Source organism: Chiloscyllium plagiosum, unplaced genomic scaffold (genome assembly GCF_037043375.1).
Source record: "Chiloscyllium plagiosum isolate Xiang-an unplaced genomic scaffold, Cpla_swu_hap1 HiC_scaffold_8, whole genome shotgun sequence".
NCBI classification, from domain to species: domain Eukaryota; kingdom Metazoa; phylum Chordata; class Chondrichthyes; order Orectolobiformes; family Hemiscylliidae; genus Chiloscyllium; species Chiloscyllium plagiosum.
In genome coordinates, this window is record NW_028270146.1 from 89,296,124 (window position 1) to 89,311,298 (window position 15,175).

Sequence of the window (15,175 nt, forward strand, 5' to 3'; positions counted from 1 at the left end):
GCTATCAATATGCAAGTTTGTGATTAATTACTTGAAATTTTTAAACAAGCTCACAGGTAGTTTGTGACTTACATGCAGAGGAACAAAAACGTGCTACAGCACAAGGGTTCAATTGTTCATTTATAATTTAGTACTAAAATTTTAATATACTGGTCTCTATGCAGTCAACCTCGCACATTTCTCTTTTTAAAGTTTTGCTATGTGTATGGTTGCAGATGAGATAACAGTTTTGTGCAGTTGTAAATGTGTGCATTTACTAGTCATGGATGACTAGGTTGAATTTCATCCATTTGTATCTACTTTATGGAAACTCTAATCACCTGTATGTATAACTATTCTGTGAAACTTGTGCCTACATATTGTCTGGTTAAATGTCAGATGGTATCATGCTTCCTATGCTTTGCATTTCTATTGGGAAGTACAGCTAGCTCATCAAAGCGAAGTCAAGAATGTGAGTCATCATGCATGACACTAGCAAGTCCTGTTGAATCTCTCTCGGTGAGAAAATGTTAATCAATGTGAAAGTGTAAAGTACATTTTTGGATACACAACATTGGAATGTTGAAGGGTTAAAAAATTATTTTTAACAATATATTTTTGCTGGGGTGGAAGAGTCCAGAACTAGGGGGCATAGGTTTAGGGTGAGAGGGAAAAATATTTTTTAAAAGGGACCAAAGGGGCAACTATTTCACGCAGAGGAAATGAGCTGCCAGAGGAAGTCATGGACGCTGGTACAATTACAACATCTAAAAGGCATCTGGATGGATATATGAATGGGAAGGGTTTAGAGGGATGTGGGCCAGGTGCCGGCAAATGGGACTAGATGAGGTTTGAACATCTGGTTGGTGTGGATGAGTTGGACCAAAGGGTAAGTTTCCATGCTGTACGTCTGTATGGTTCTATGACTCTGTGATAAAAATACAAACATGTAAAGATCCGTAGTAGACTGTTCAGCCCCTTGAACCTTGCATTTGGCTCTTCTGATTTTAACCTCAACTCTATATTCCTGCCCACCTGTGATGACTTTTCACCTGCGTAGAGTCGTAGAGTCATAGCGATATACAGCATAGAAACAGATCCTTTGGTCTAACTCGTTCATACTGACCAGATATCCTAAATTAATCTAGTTCCATTTGCCTCCATTTGGCCCATATTCCTCCAAATCCTTCCTATTCATAATACCCACCCATATTTTAAATGTTGTAATTGTCCCAGCCTCCCCTTCCTTTGGCAGGTCATTCCATACACACACCACCCTATGTGTGAAAAAGTTGCCACCTGTTTAAAAAGAATCTATTCACATTTTTCTTAGAAATATTTAAAGATTGTGTTTCTACTGCATTATCAGGGAACGAATTCCACAAACTCATGATCTCTGCAATAAAATGTTTTACCTAATCTATGTTTTAAATAGGCAGCCCTTATATTTAAACAGTGATCTCAGTTCAAGACTCTCCCATAAGAGGAAACATCCACTGCAAATCCAACTTGTCAAGGCCCCTCAGGATCTTTTATATTTCAATCAAGTCATCTCTTACTCTTCTAACGTCCAGCCATTACAAACTAGCCTGTCAAACTAGTCCTCATAAGAAATCCCACACTTTCCAGGATTAAGCTGATGAATCTTTTTTTGTTCTGCCTGCAGTGTTATAGTTATAGGTCCAACTAGTCCATGTTAAACAAACCCAAACTAAACTGCTCCTGGCCCATATCCCTCCAAACCTTTTCTATTCGTGTACTTATCCAATTTTTTTAAATGTAGTAATTATGCCCACATCCATCATTTCCTCAGGAAACTCATTCTACATGTGAGCCACCTCAGTGTAAAAAAAAAAATTCCTCCTGTCTTATTTAAATCTCTCTCCTCTCACCTTAAAAATGTGCCCCCATGTCTTGAAAGACAACACCATAAACTCTATCTATACCCCTTATTACTTTAATATAGTGTTGCCTCTCCATCTCCTACGCTTCAGTGAAAAAAATCCCAGCCTTTATAGCCTTTGCTTATAACGCAAACCTTCCATACTTGGCAACCTCCTGGTAAATTCTCTTGAACCCTCTCTAGCTTAGTAATATCCTTCGTGTGATGGTTGTTTTCAACTTAGCAACATGCAAACGTCTTAGATTGTACTTGGCTTGAATTTATATAAAATGCCCTAATAACAATGTATGCGACAAGATGCTCAGACTTGTTAACGTTGACGATTTACCATAAGGCTAATTACCTGACACAATTTTTAACCTTTACAATCTTCATAAAAAAGAAATGAAGCAAACATCAAAACTTGGCAGGCGAGAAGGAAGAGATGACCAAAATGTTTGCATCTTGCCTTTAAGAAGGTGACCAGTACTGTAAACAGATTTCAGATGTAGTCACAGGATAACTGGGCGGCATGGTGGCACAGTGGTTAGCACTGCTTCCTCACAGCGCCAGAGACCCGGATTCAATTCCCGCCTCAGGCGACTGACTGTGTGGAGTTTGCAAGTTCTCCCCATGTCTGCATGGGTTTCCTTCGGGTGCTCCGGTTTCCTCCCACAGTCCAAAGATGTGCGGGTCAGGTGAATTGGCCATGCTAAATTGCCCGTAGTGTTTGGTAAGGGGTACATGTAGGGGTATGGGTGGGTTGCGCTTCGGCGGGGCGGTATGGACTTGTTGGGCCGAAGGGCCTGTTTCCACACTGTAAGTAATCTAATCTAATCTAACTGAAGCATCGCCTTGCTTTTTTTTTAAACTTCATTCCCGTCGCAATATTTGATAACATATTATTAGTTTTCCCAATTATTTGCTGCACCTACACTCTAATGCTTGTGATTAATGCACTAGGACACCTAGATCCTTTTGCAAGTCAGGGCTCTGCAATCTCTCACCATTGAGATCATTTTTATTTATTCTTTCTGCCAACATTAACAATTTCACATTTTCCCACACTGTCATTTGCCATATCCTTTCCCACTCACTTAACATCCACCAGTTTTGCTTTATCCACAGCTAATATTACGTTCTCCAAAACTCCAATAAATTTATTTAAGCATGATTTTGCCTTTACCAAACTGGGTAGACTCTGCCTGATTACCGAGTGTCCTGCTATAATTTCCTAATAATAGATTTTCACATCTTAATTAAGACCGATGTTAAGCAACTGTCTTGTAGTTTCTTGCTTTATGTCTCCCTCCCTTGTCTGATTAATCTCACATAAGGATGGTATTTTGAACTAAACACTAAACTTTGAGGTGGGAATGTGTGAGATGATCCACTATGGATCCAAGAAAGATAGGTAAGAGTATTTTCTAAATTATGAGGAAACCATGACCTGAGAAGGAGTAGAGAGATTCAATATCACTAAAAGCTAATGTGTGGGCACAAAATAATAGGCAAGTGGAATGTTGGTGGTCTTGTGAATAGTTGTGTTACAGTTCCAGGAAACTCTATATAAGCTGTTTAACCTATGTTGTTCTGTTCAGTTCAGTTCTGGCAGCATAATTGAAGAAGGAGATATTGGAAAAGTTGCTGCATAGATTTGCTATAATGTTGCTGAGGCTAGGAGATAAATTATGAGGAATGATTGTACTAACTCAAATATTGAAGATTAGGGATGAAATAATTGATTTGAGAATTGCAGAACATGATAGCGTAGATAACAAAAAAAAAATCCGCTGCTAGAAGAACCCAAAACATGTCAGGAAAGCACCCTTTGCTCAGGCGGCTGAGAAAATCTTAAATAAAGGACCAGATTTTCACAGGAGACTCCCTTAACCTTCAAAATTGTGGGAAGTCCTGCTGACGTATTTCTGACAGATCTGATTTTTGCCTGTAGGTGAAAGGGGATGAAATGGATCATGGTTCCAATAAGAGGGAACTTAGAATTTAGTAATTTTGCTTTGATTGAGGTAAAGTAGAAAAAAAATCCATTTAAATAGATTGGTTGACATTTCCTGAAGGACTATCATGTCCTTACGAAGTTTAGCTGAGTTTCAAAAGTTAGGATCGTTTGACAGGGATTTCTGGATTCATGGTTTGATTGATAATTTAAAGAATTATTAAAGAATTAGCTTACTTTTGACCTGGGTTTAGTCTAAAAGGTTTTGTAGAAACATATTAATCATTTTAAATTTTAAACGATTGAGTGGGTTGTATGAATTAAAGTTTTCTTTTCCCTTCCAACTGAATATGGCTCCTGAAGTTTGTCCATGATTGGCATAAAGGTTTTAAGCGGCCATGGAAGTGAGTAGGAAGTGAGGGATGAGAGTTGGATGGCATAACCTCATGGGACAGCGTCATATAAATGAGGCAAATCTTCTAACCAGTCCCCCTCAGCATTCTCCTCTCCCCATGTAGCTGACTGTGCTCCTCATCTGGGACAAGAGACCTGACTTTTCCTACACTTGTTTCACTACTTCCAAACCCCCACCAACCCCCGTTCCTCTTTGAGATCTGATGGTTAAGTTACTGAAATAGGGAATAGTCTGGGAATCTTCACTGTGGGTGAAAGTTACTTTCAAAATATTTTAATGATGGTGACACCAATGTTCTAGAAAGGTGAGATAATCTTGGATTAGTAGACACATACTGAAATCAAGAGTCTGTAAATTAAGTAACTTCAAAATTTTGCACACAGTGCTTTGTCCAATTTGTAACAGATTATTTTGCCTACTTTCACCTTCAGAATATGCTTAATCTATCCCATCTCAGATCATACATTGTTGAATCCATCATCCATTTGTTACTTTGAGACTTGACAAACAGTTGACCACCCAAGCTCTGCCTCCTGATAACCTTAGGTCACCCAAATGCTTGCTGCCCATGTCCTTACTTGCATAAAGTTCCATTCATACATAATCCTGAGTTTGTGAAGAAAGTCCTGAGATACTAGACCTGTTGGACAGATATGAGGGAGAAAGACTTTGAGGAGGATGGCCATAATGCAAATCAATGCAAGTGGCTTAGAGTCTGCCTGGACAGGGAGGAGCAGAATAAAAATGTCTAAGTAATAAAGACAGCAAAATTGGGGGAAGAATTTGGGCGGCACGGTGGCACAGTGGTTAGCACTGCTGCCTCACACGCCAGAGACCCGGGTTCAATTCCCGCTTCAGGCGACTGACTGTGTGGAGTTTGCACATTCTCCCCGTGTCTGCGTGGGTTTCCTCCGGGTGCTCCGGTTTCCTCCCACAGTCCAAAGATGTGCAGGTCAGGTGAATTGGCCATGCTAAATTGTCCGTAGTGTTAGGTAAGGGGTAAATGTAGAGGTACGGGTGGTTTGCGCTTCGGCGGGTCGGTGTGGACTTGTTGGGCCGAAGGGCCTGTTTCCACACTGTAACTAATCTAATCTAATCTAATCTAATGAGAATGTCAAAATGCATTTAATGGCAGGTGTAAAGCTAGTAAGTTCAGTTGTTATGGCCTAAGTTGGAAAAAGCAATGTAAGTAGTAATAGGGATGAGTTCCTGATGAAGGAACTTCAGGACTTGGTCTCTAAGCTAAAATGCAGAACTGATAATCTTTGGATTGTTGACTGAACCATGTGAAATTTGGCATTGGAGCATGTACCTGGAGAATTAATCCATGGTAAGAAGTCTAGAAATATTCATTTTCATTGGACGCTGAAATAGGAATCTTAAAAAGATGCTTAAACTGTAAAGTGAAAAGAGATCAAAGTTACGTTGTCTGTACAACATTTCTCCCCTTGCCTGCAACAAAACACAGGAGCTGGAACCAAGCATGCACTTGGAGGAACCAATCATATTTTAAAGAGCAGGTAGGCAGGTAGCCCTACCAGACCAAAGGGCTGCACTCTTGTTAGAGAGAGGTGACTGGTGGTGAATTTTATCTGAGGGCCACCATGCCTCTAAGTGAAAAGGTTTAGAAGGAGAGCCCTTCAGGGTTAGTTATCTCAGTTGGCTGGACGGCTGGCTTGCGATGCAACGTGATACCAATAGTGAGAGTTCAAATCCTGCACTAGCTGAGGTATCCAATCATGATAGACATTACTGAAACATACAAAAATGATCAGAGCTAGGAATAATATATTGCAGGGTATTATAGATTTAGAATATATGGAAATTTAAAGGGAGGTGGAGTAGCATACTGGAGTACTTACAATAATAATGTTTGAAGAAAAAAGGACATAGCTATCAGTAAGACCAAAGTAGAAGCCATATGGGCAGACAAGACAGCAAATAAATGGAACTACTACATGTTGATTACAAAACAGTGAACAGTGGAAGAGAGATCCCAGCAAGAAATAATGCAAATAAATCAAGGAATTGAGCAGAAAAAGATAGGGCAGAGTACCCAATCCCCATCACCGCAATGTTTGCTTTGGAGTTGGAGTGGGCAGTTAATTGGATGGAAAGATTTGGGTGGCAACCTTGCCATCTTCCTGCCACTAGCCAATATAGTCCCCTGTGGGAAGGTGACTACACAGGCCTTCTCACCTATATACTAATTGAAATCTTCAAGCAGGTAGCTAATGCTTGCTTAAGAGCCTCACCTACCACCAGTAGTATGCAACCAGCAGGAGGTGAGGGAGTCATCACATGGGAGGCCTGGAGAGAGAGGACTTTTCTGATAGACTTGCAAGATCCTAGGGTTGGTCCCTACATTCAGTGGTGCTTGATGAAGGGTTGAAGAATGGCATTGAGAAAGCAGGCTTTTACTTTGATGCATTTCACAAGACTCAATCTCACATCATTCACCTGAATATAATATGGATGCATTTAAGGGGAAACTATAGAAGTATTTGAAAAAGTGAATAGATGACTGGTGAATTTAGATGAGCAAAGATTAAAAAAGACTTGAGTGAAGAATATACACCGGCAGGACTAGTTGATATGAATGATTTATTTCTGTGCCTTAAGTCCTATGTAATCCCGTGATTGCTAAGCTACATTACGGTATTGATTAATGAATTTGGAAATTCTCATAATTTTTTAATCCCTCCATAACTTGGTCCCTCTCTAAAATTCTAATCTTGACAGTTGAACATCCCTCTCTGCTATTCTCTAATTGTGCACTCATGAGTATCCCTGATTATAACTTTTCCACCATAGCCGTCTGCAACTTTAGCTACCTAAGCTCTATGTTCTCCATAAACATCTCCATTTCTTCAGGTATCTTACCTCTTCAGGAATACTTACCTCTTTGTCCTAGCATTTGGTCATCTGCTGCAATATCTCTTGATGTGACTTGGTACCAAATGTGCTTTATAATATATTTCAGAACTGGCTGAACATTTTTTTTACTTAAAAGTTATGTATACATGTTCGTTGCAAGTTCTATGTAAGAGTACGCTCCACATATTACCTTAAGAGCATTACTGATCTTTGAACAGCTGAAAGTGCAGGGTATTGTTAAGTTTCATTTTTAACAATGAGATCGTTGTGGGAAAGAAAATACATTGAATGACGAATCAAATCTCTCACTCTTCAGTAAGTTGTTACATCCCTTACAATTTGTGTACAACTTCAGGAAAAAGTGCAGCAAAAGTGAACAAATTGGAAAATCAAAATAGAAAGAGTTATTAGTTGGGAGCATTAATTGGTTACTGCCTATATTGCTCAGCCATGTTCTAGTGTCAGCTAATTTACAGAAATAAATTTGCCAAACCTCTGTCCACCACAGGATTTGTCCCACTAACCAGTTAGGTCTTGCCCCCAGCCCTTGAACACACATGTAAAACGTCGTACAGCATGGAACCAGTCTTGCAATGCTGGCACCAATAGCCACATCTATAATAGTTTCCTACTTCTTGCAGAGTCCATAAATACCCTCCTCTTCCTCATTTATCGTTGGGGTGGGTGTGTGTGTGTGTGTGAAATTTCCACTCCCTACCATTTCCATGCAACCTTGTAAATCTTTACTCTCTGAATCATTATCCAATTCCATTTTGAAAGCCACGATTGAATTTTCCACCTCCACCGTCTGAGGCAGTGTATTCCAGATGCTAATCACTCACTATGTAGTAACAGTTTTCTTATTGTCTCCTCCGGTTCTTTTGTCAGTCAGTTTGAACCTTTATCTTCTGGTTCTTGATCATTCTGTCATCTATTACCCTAGCTCCATTTGTACGTACTGAATCAAAACTGCCTAAGTCTGGCCTCCACAGCAACAGATCAATGCTCTGCCAGCTCTCATTGGTGCTTTGATGTTTTTAATCAACTATCCTTCCCTGTCTCCTTCCAGGTTATGCAAAGCAGCCTGGGTGGTCACTTCTGGAACAACCTGAGAGGGCTGGCAACTTCAAATGGAATGATCAATTTCAATCATTATTTGAGTTCAAACTTGCTTGAAATTTTTAAAGCAGATATCTGCAGGCTAAATACTTGAGTGAAATGAAAAAAATTAAATAATTTTCTTGAAAGAATATGTACAAATTGCACATGCTGCTTTATACCAAGGTGCTGGAGTTGCTAAATGACACATGGTAACAATTCATGTGGCTCAGGGTCCAAGGGAGAGAGAACATGGGTTATCTAATGTAATAGTGGAGATTGTTGTGGAAGAGGGAGCACATTTCTTTTACTCAGTGGGGGAGAGACCAAGTTCTCATTCTATTCCAGCTGCTCCAGCTGTAGGTATTGCTCTGCCTGACCTCAGTCCTCCTTCCATTCCTCCTGTAAACCAAGGGGGAATCCTCTTGCAAGATGTTCATGATCAAGTATCCACTTTTCTCTTGTCTATTAAGATGGATTACTGCTGCATTGACTCTTCTTAGGGGAAGTCTTCAGAGAATTTCTAGAATAAATGTTGATAATGTGATGAGAATATTTCCCTATTTGTTTTTAAATTCCTCTTTAGAAGGTGAACATCATAATTGTCACACATCTTTCAGCAGTACTCAGTCCTCAACAGCAACTTGTTCACTTCATTTATTAAGAGAGCAAGCTACTCATGTTCTATCCACTAACATTTTGTGTAGTCTCTTCAGTGAGTGCCAGCAAGCAAGCTTTAGTGGCAACCATCCTTAATCCTCTGGGATGCTGTTAAGAGTGCATGTTCAACTTCTTAAACCAGTATGGTGTCTTGTGGTAAATTTCTCTTGCTGCTTAAGAGCTTGATTTATTTACCAAAAGGAGGCTGAAGAAACTCCTATCTGTTGAGCTTTAAGCAAATATATGCCACTGATATTATTTTTAATGTGTGGGCACCTGCATAAAATCGTACACTTTAAGTTGCATAACAAAGGATTGCAATTGATCGTTTACTCTCTTTACCAGGCGTCATCACAGCGATGTTTGCGAAATTACACAGACAAAGCTGCGAGGTTCAGTTCGAGACTTGAGGTCTCCTAAGAGGTCATCAAAGTCAACAATTGAAGAAGACTTGAAGAAGTTAATTAACCTTGATAGTCCTCCTCCGGACATTGGCAAAAATGGGAAGGTATGCAAGTTCAAAGTGACTCTACTGTATTTGTGAAGACCTGATCAAAACTTCCCAATCGTTGCTTTTAGTATGCTCCTTTCTAAATCATCTCCCTTTCCCTCATTTAAAATGTGCTGCCCTGCTGCTAACTTGTAATTGTATGGTAACTTAAAACAGTAGTTAACTTCATGGTAAAGCATTTCAAACATTGCTTACTTTTAAACTTGCTGTTTGTGTTAAATACTTTTAACCTGAAAAATGCAGGTTTCCTGTGAAACTTTGGGAGTTTTGTTTACGAAGCCAAATTTTGCAAAGTCACTTACTATTTCATGTGTCATCTCATCCGATGCCTTTGAGGTTTGCTGCAAAGATTCCCTGTCTAGCAGCCTCTTACATGAACACAGTACCCAGCAACACTTGCTTGGAGCTTGTAAAATACATTTAAAGGTAATTATATGACAAGTCTCACATCTTTCATTGACCCTAATCTCTCTACAGGACTGTGGGGTGATGGCTGCTTTTGCAGAGTGTCCCAGTATAGTTTGTTGCCTACAGTACTCGCATAGAGCAGAAAACATAAATGTTTTTGCCAAAAGTATTCAGCACACTTGACAGAGCCAATTACATTGAGGCAACCCTCACTGATGGAACCTATTCATGTACATTGCAGCAAGGAACGTTTCTTCAAAAGAAAATTAGTAATTTTTCTTTTCATTGAAAGATGTTTTCCTCCAGTGCAACATGAAGCATGTTCAGATTCAGTATTGCACAGTTGATTACAGAATAATGCTCCCACTTGTCTGCTTCAATAATGTGCCTTAAATCAAAGTAAAAAGGGCATAAATTTGAATGTTTCCATTCCACACCAGCTTCCAATAGCTGGCTTACCTGAGCAAGATTGGTGGATACTGTGCATTTAACATTGGAACACTGTACAGTGAGTATTGACAAAGGTCCTAGTTAAGACGGTCCATGTACTCAACCCATGCAACCAACAGCTTTTGATGCCCTCAGTATGAGCTGATTTTGAAATTAGCTATCACATGTCAAAAGTAGAGAGTGTGGTGTTGGAAAGCACAGCAGGTCGGGTTGCAAGCGAACCCATTCCCGATGAAGGGCTTTTGACCAAAATATCAATTCTCCTGCTCCTCGGATGCTGCCTGACCTGCTGTACTTTTCCAGCACCACGCTCTCTATTCTGATCTCCAGCTTCAGCTGTCCTCACTTTCTCCTGGTTGATTTTAACCACATGTCAAAAGACCTGTGAGTATCTCAGGTACTTGAGAGGTTTTGTTCTTTGTGAAAGGTTATACCATTGGTTTGTAGAGATTTAAAGTGGAACCATTTTACTCTACTTATGGCTTGCCACAGTTAAAAACCTATCCTTTGCATGGATGCAGGTACAAATATCAGAAAGTTAGGTTTATCACAATAGTGAATGTTAATTATTGCAGAAAATGTCCAAAGCTATAAATAATTAATGTAAATGAATAAGTCACAAAATTGATCATTTAAAAGCCAAGCAGCAGAGCTAATTGCTAAAAATGTTTTTTTTTTATTAGGTTGAGTTAGAGTGGGGTGGATAAAAAAACACAGGCACAAGTCCTGATTACTAAAGGAAGGTGATGAGCACCAGGGTTGAGTTAGAGTTGATTTGAGCTGGGCCCCCAAGGGATTTGTGTGAAAGTGAAATTGCCTTTCAGCCTGGTTTTTCTTGTTGTCCAATCTGCTTTTTCAGAAAAGTTTTGGAGGAGGTAGGAGGTGGTGAAGGGAAAGATGTGAAAATGGCTCAGACAAACCCATTCATGCACACTCATTCTGACGATCCCTCACAGACAAGGATGATTCTCTTCCACTAGCAGGGTGAGTTCATAGTTCATAGTTTCCAGCCCCACTCCATGTCCTAGCTCCCAGCCCTACCATGTGTCCACCATTCCCCGACATCTCCCCTCACTGAGGTCGAATGTTTAGTCCTCAGCAAAGGCCTCACCTTTATCCTTTTACACTCCCAGATTAATGAGTTCAACGTATGCTGCGATCTTGAATATTTCTTCTGCCCCTCCGTCTCTGGGCCCACTTTTCAACCAAGACACCCACCCGCCCACCCACCCACAGAGGACCCCTTCTCCAGCCTCCAACACACCCCATTCACCTGGACACCCCATGCCGGCCTGTTACCAGCCCTTGATCTCTTCGTTTCAAACTGCAGCTGTGACATCGACTGCCTCAACCTGTCCAACCCCCTCACCCACTCCAACTTCCCGCCCTCACAACGCGTAGCGTTCTACTCCAACCCCAATCTCACCGTCAAACCTGCAGACAAGGTGGGGGGTGGTAGTCATGTAGTGCACTGAACTCTACACCATTGAAGCCAGGAGCCAACTCTCAGACACCGGCTCCTATTGCCCCCTTGATCACGACCTCACCTCCCACCACCAAACCATCATCTCCCACACCATCCACAACCTCTTCACCTCTGGGATCTCCCATCCACAGCGTCATTGTCCGTGAACCCCACTCTGCCCAATTCTACTCCTACCGAAGATCCACAAACCTGACTGCCCCTGTTGACCCATTGCCTCAGCCTGCGCCTGTCCCACTGAACTCCTCTCTTCCTACCTTGACACCAAACTGTCTCCCTTAGTCCAGGAACCCCCCACCTACATTTGTGACACCACCCTCGCCCTTCACCACCTCCAAGATTTTTGTTTCCCCCACCCCCAACGTCTCATCTTCACCATGGACATCCAGTCTCTGTGCACAACGATCTGCCATGATAAAGATCTCCAAGCCCTCCGTTTCTTCCTCTCACGCCGTCCCAACCAGTAGCCTTCCACCAATACCCTCATCCGCCTGGCTGAACTGGTCCTCACCCTCAACAACTTTTCTTTCCAATCCTCCCACTTCCTCCAAACCAAAGGGGTAGCAATGGGCACGTGCATGGGACCCAGCTATGCCTGTCTGTGTGTCAGGTATATGGAACAGTCCATCTTCCACAGTTAGATCAGCACCACCCCCCATCTGTTACTTCGCTACATCGATGACTGTATCGGCGCCACCTCGTGCTCCATGAGGAGGTTGAAAGGTTCATCAATTTTACCACCTTCCACCCGACCTTAAATTTACCTGGACCATCTCAGACACCTCCCTCCCCTTCCTGTCCTTTCCATCACTGTCTCCAGCAACCAACTAACCATAGACATCTACGACAAGCCCACTGACTCCCACAGCTACCTAGACTACACCTACCCCCACACTACCTCCTGCAAAAACACCATCACTTATTCCCAATTCCTCTGCCTCCGCCACATCTGTTCCCAGGATGACCAATTCCACCTCAAAGTCCCATACGGCCACCTCCTTCCAAGATTGGAACTTCTCTGCCCACGTGGTTCACAATGCCCTCCAGCACATCTCCACTTTATGCACCACCGCCCTTGAACCCCACCCCTCCCAACACAACAAGGGCAGAGCTCCCCTGGTCCTCACCTTCCACCCCACCAACCTCCACATACATCACATCATCCTCCGCCACTTCCGCCACCTCCAAATGGACCCCACCACCAAAGAGATATTTCCCTTGCCACCCCATCAGGGTTCCATAGAGACCATTCCCTCTGCGACTCCCTTGTCAGGTCCACGCCTCCACCACCCCACACCCCACTCCTGGCACCTTTCCCTCTCACCGCAAGAAGTGCAAAACCTGTGCCCACACCACTCCCCTCACCTCCATCCAAGGCCCCAAGGGATCCTTCCACATCCCTCAGAAATTTACCTGCATCTGTACCAACGTCACCCACTGCACCTGTTGCAGCCGGTGTGGTCTCCGCTACATCACGGAGATAGGACGCCTTCTTGCAGATCGTTTCGGAGAACATCTTTGGGACACCCACACCTACCAACCCCACTGCCCCGTGGCTGAACACTTCAACTCCCCCTCTACTCCATCAAGGACATGCATGTCCTGGGCCGCCTCCATAGCCAACAGTTACCACCCAATGCCTGGAGGAAGAATACCTCATATTCTGCCTTGGGATACTGCAACCACACGCAATAAATGTGGACTTCAATAGCTTCCTCATTTCCCCTCCCCCCGCATTATCCCAGTCCCAATCCTCTGACTTGGCACTGCCCACCTGACCTATCCATCACTTCGCCCCCTCTGACCTATCACCTTCTCCCTCACCTTCATTTATTTATAGCTTTCTCAGCTACTACCTCTTCCAACCCCCCCCGGCCACCTCACCCCCTTCCCATTTATCTTTCAATCCCCAGCCCACAAACCTCATTCCTGATGAAGGGCTTATGCCCGAAACACAGATTCTCCTGCTCCTCAGATGCTGCCTGACCTTCTGTGCTTTCCCACCAACACACTCTGGACTCTGACCTCCAGCATCTGCAGTCCTCACTTTCTCCTGACTTCATAGGTGGCTGTACAGATCTATACAGCTTCTGTAAGCTCTGTTACACTTGAGGCGGAAGGTGGTTGCAGAAAGGGATGGGTACGGCATTGATGTGGTAGTGCGCTCCTTACGCTGTTTTCGCCTGGCTTCTGGCAAGTCTTGAGGTGCTCGACATCTTCCCGAATGCTGCTCCTTCGCTTTAGATGGTCTTGGACCATTGATTGCAAGTGTCTGTGGGAATCTCTCGGTTTGCTAATGAGGCCTTGAAGGTATCACCAAAGTGCTTCCTGTGTCCGTCATGTGGATGATGTGCCCCAGTCCATCATAGATTCCTGAAGAAGGGCTTATGCCCGAAACGTCGATTCTCCTGTTCCCTGGATGCTGCCTGACCTGCTGCGCTTTTCCAGCAACACATTTTCAGCCCCAGCCCATCATAGCCAATCAAGAGTGGTCACTCGATTCTAGTGATGTTGGCCTAGTCGAGGACGCTGTCATTGGTGTGTCTTTCTTCCCAGTGGATTCGCAGGACCTTGCATGACAGTGTTGATGGTACTGCTCCAGTACCTTGAGGTGTCTGCTGTAGACAATCCATGTCTCCAAGCCACGTAGGAGAGTGGGAACCACCACAGCTCTATGAGCCATGATCTTGGTGTCGGATCTGATGTTGTCCTCGAACACCCTTTTCCTTTGGTGTCTGAAGGCAGCGCTAGCACACTGGAGGCAGTGCTGGATCTCTTCATCAATAGCTGCTTTGGCTGACAGGACACTTCTGAAGTATTGGACGCGGTCAATGTTCTTTAAGGCGTCCCCGTGAATAATGATCACTCGCCCACACACTTGAATTTGTGTGGAACTTTGAGTCATCTTGGGGAGATTCCAGAGTGTATTACAAACAATATATTACAATTAATGATGCAGTCCCAATTTGTATGTAGATTAACATGTTAGCCAATTCATATGCAGCAAAGTACCTGACGTAGTAAGTAGACGAATGTGAATATGATAGTGATGGTTGAGGAAAGAATTCTTTCCCTGTGATATTTCAATCATGCAGGGGATTTCCAATGTCCTGTCTAATCAGCTGACCTGAGAGCAGTGGAACTGAATATATAAATGTTGGTATTCACTTCTTTGCTGGATAAGTTGTCCACCCAGACATGTTTTTCTCTTTCACATGCTCCACACCCCAGCCCCCAAACTTTGGCCTGTGTTTTGTCCAAGTTGTACTTCAAAGACTTAAATGTAATCTAATCAGCCAGGTACTTGCTGTGGTTTTGGGATGTACTGTTTTTCATTAAAGCTATGATAAGTAATAAAGCACCACCCAGATAGAAAGAGAAAACTTCCCACAATACCCAAGAAAAATATTACAAATTTTCTTTGCTTTATATTTTCCTAGAACTGACACCATTAA

General features: G+C 42.7%; 1 protein-coding gene across 10 annotated transcripts in view; it reads left to right on the forward strand.

The window, feature by feature from the left end:
* Positions 1 to 15,175, forward strand: part of sipa1l1 (signal-induced proliferation-associated 1 like 1) — a 415,651-nt gene that overhangs the window by 380,897 nt on the left and 19,579 nt on the right. For all 10 annotated transcript variants that reach the window (XM_087990088.1, XM_043698149.2, XM_043698153.2 and 7 more), the window contains one exon: positions 9,214 to 9,376. In XM_087990088.1, coding sequence (XP_087846214.1) covers positions 9,214 to 9,376 — 163 coding nt within the window. The remainder of the gene's footprint in view (positions 1 to 9,213; positions 9,377 to 15,175) is intronic.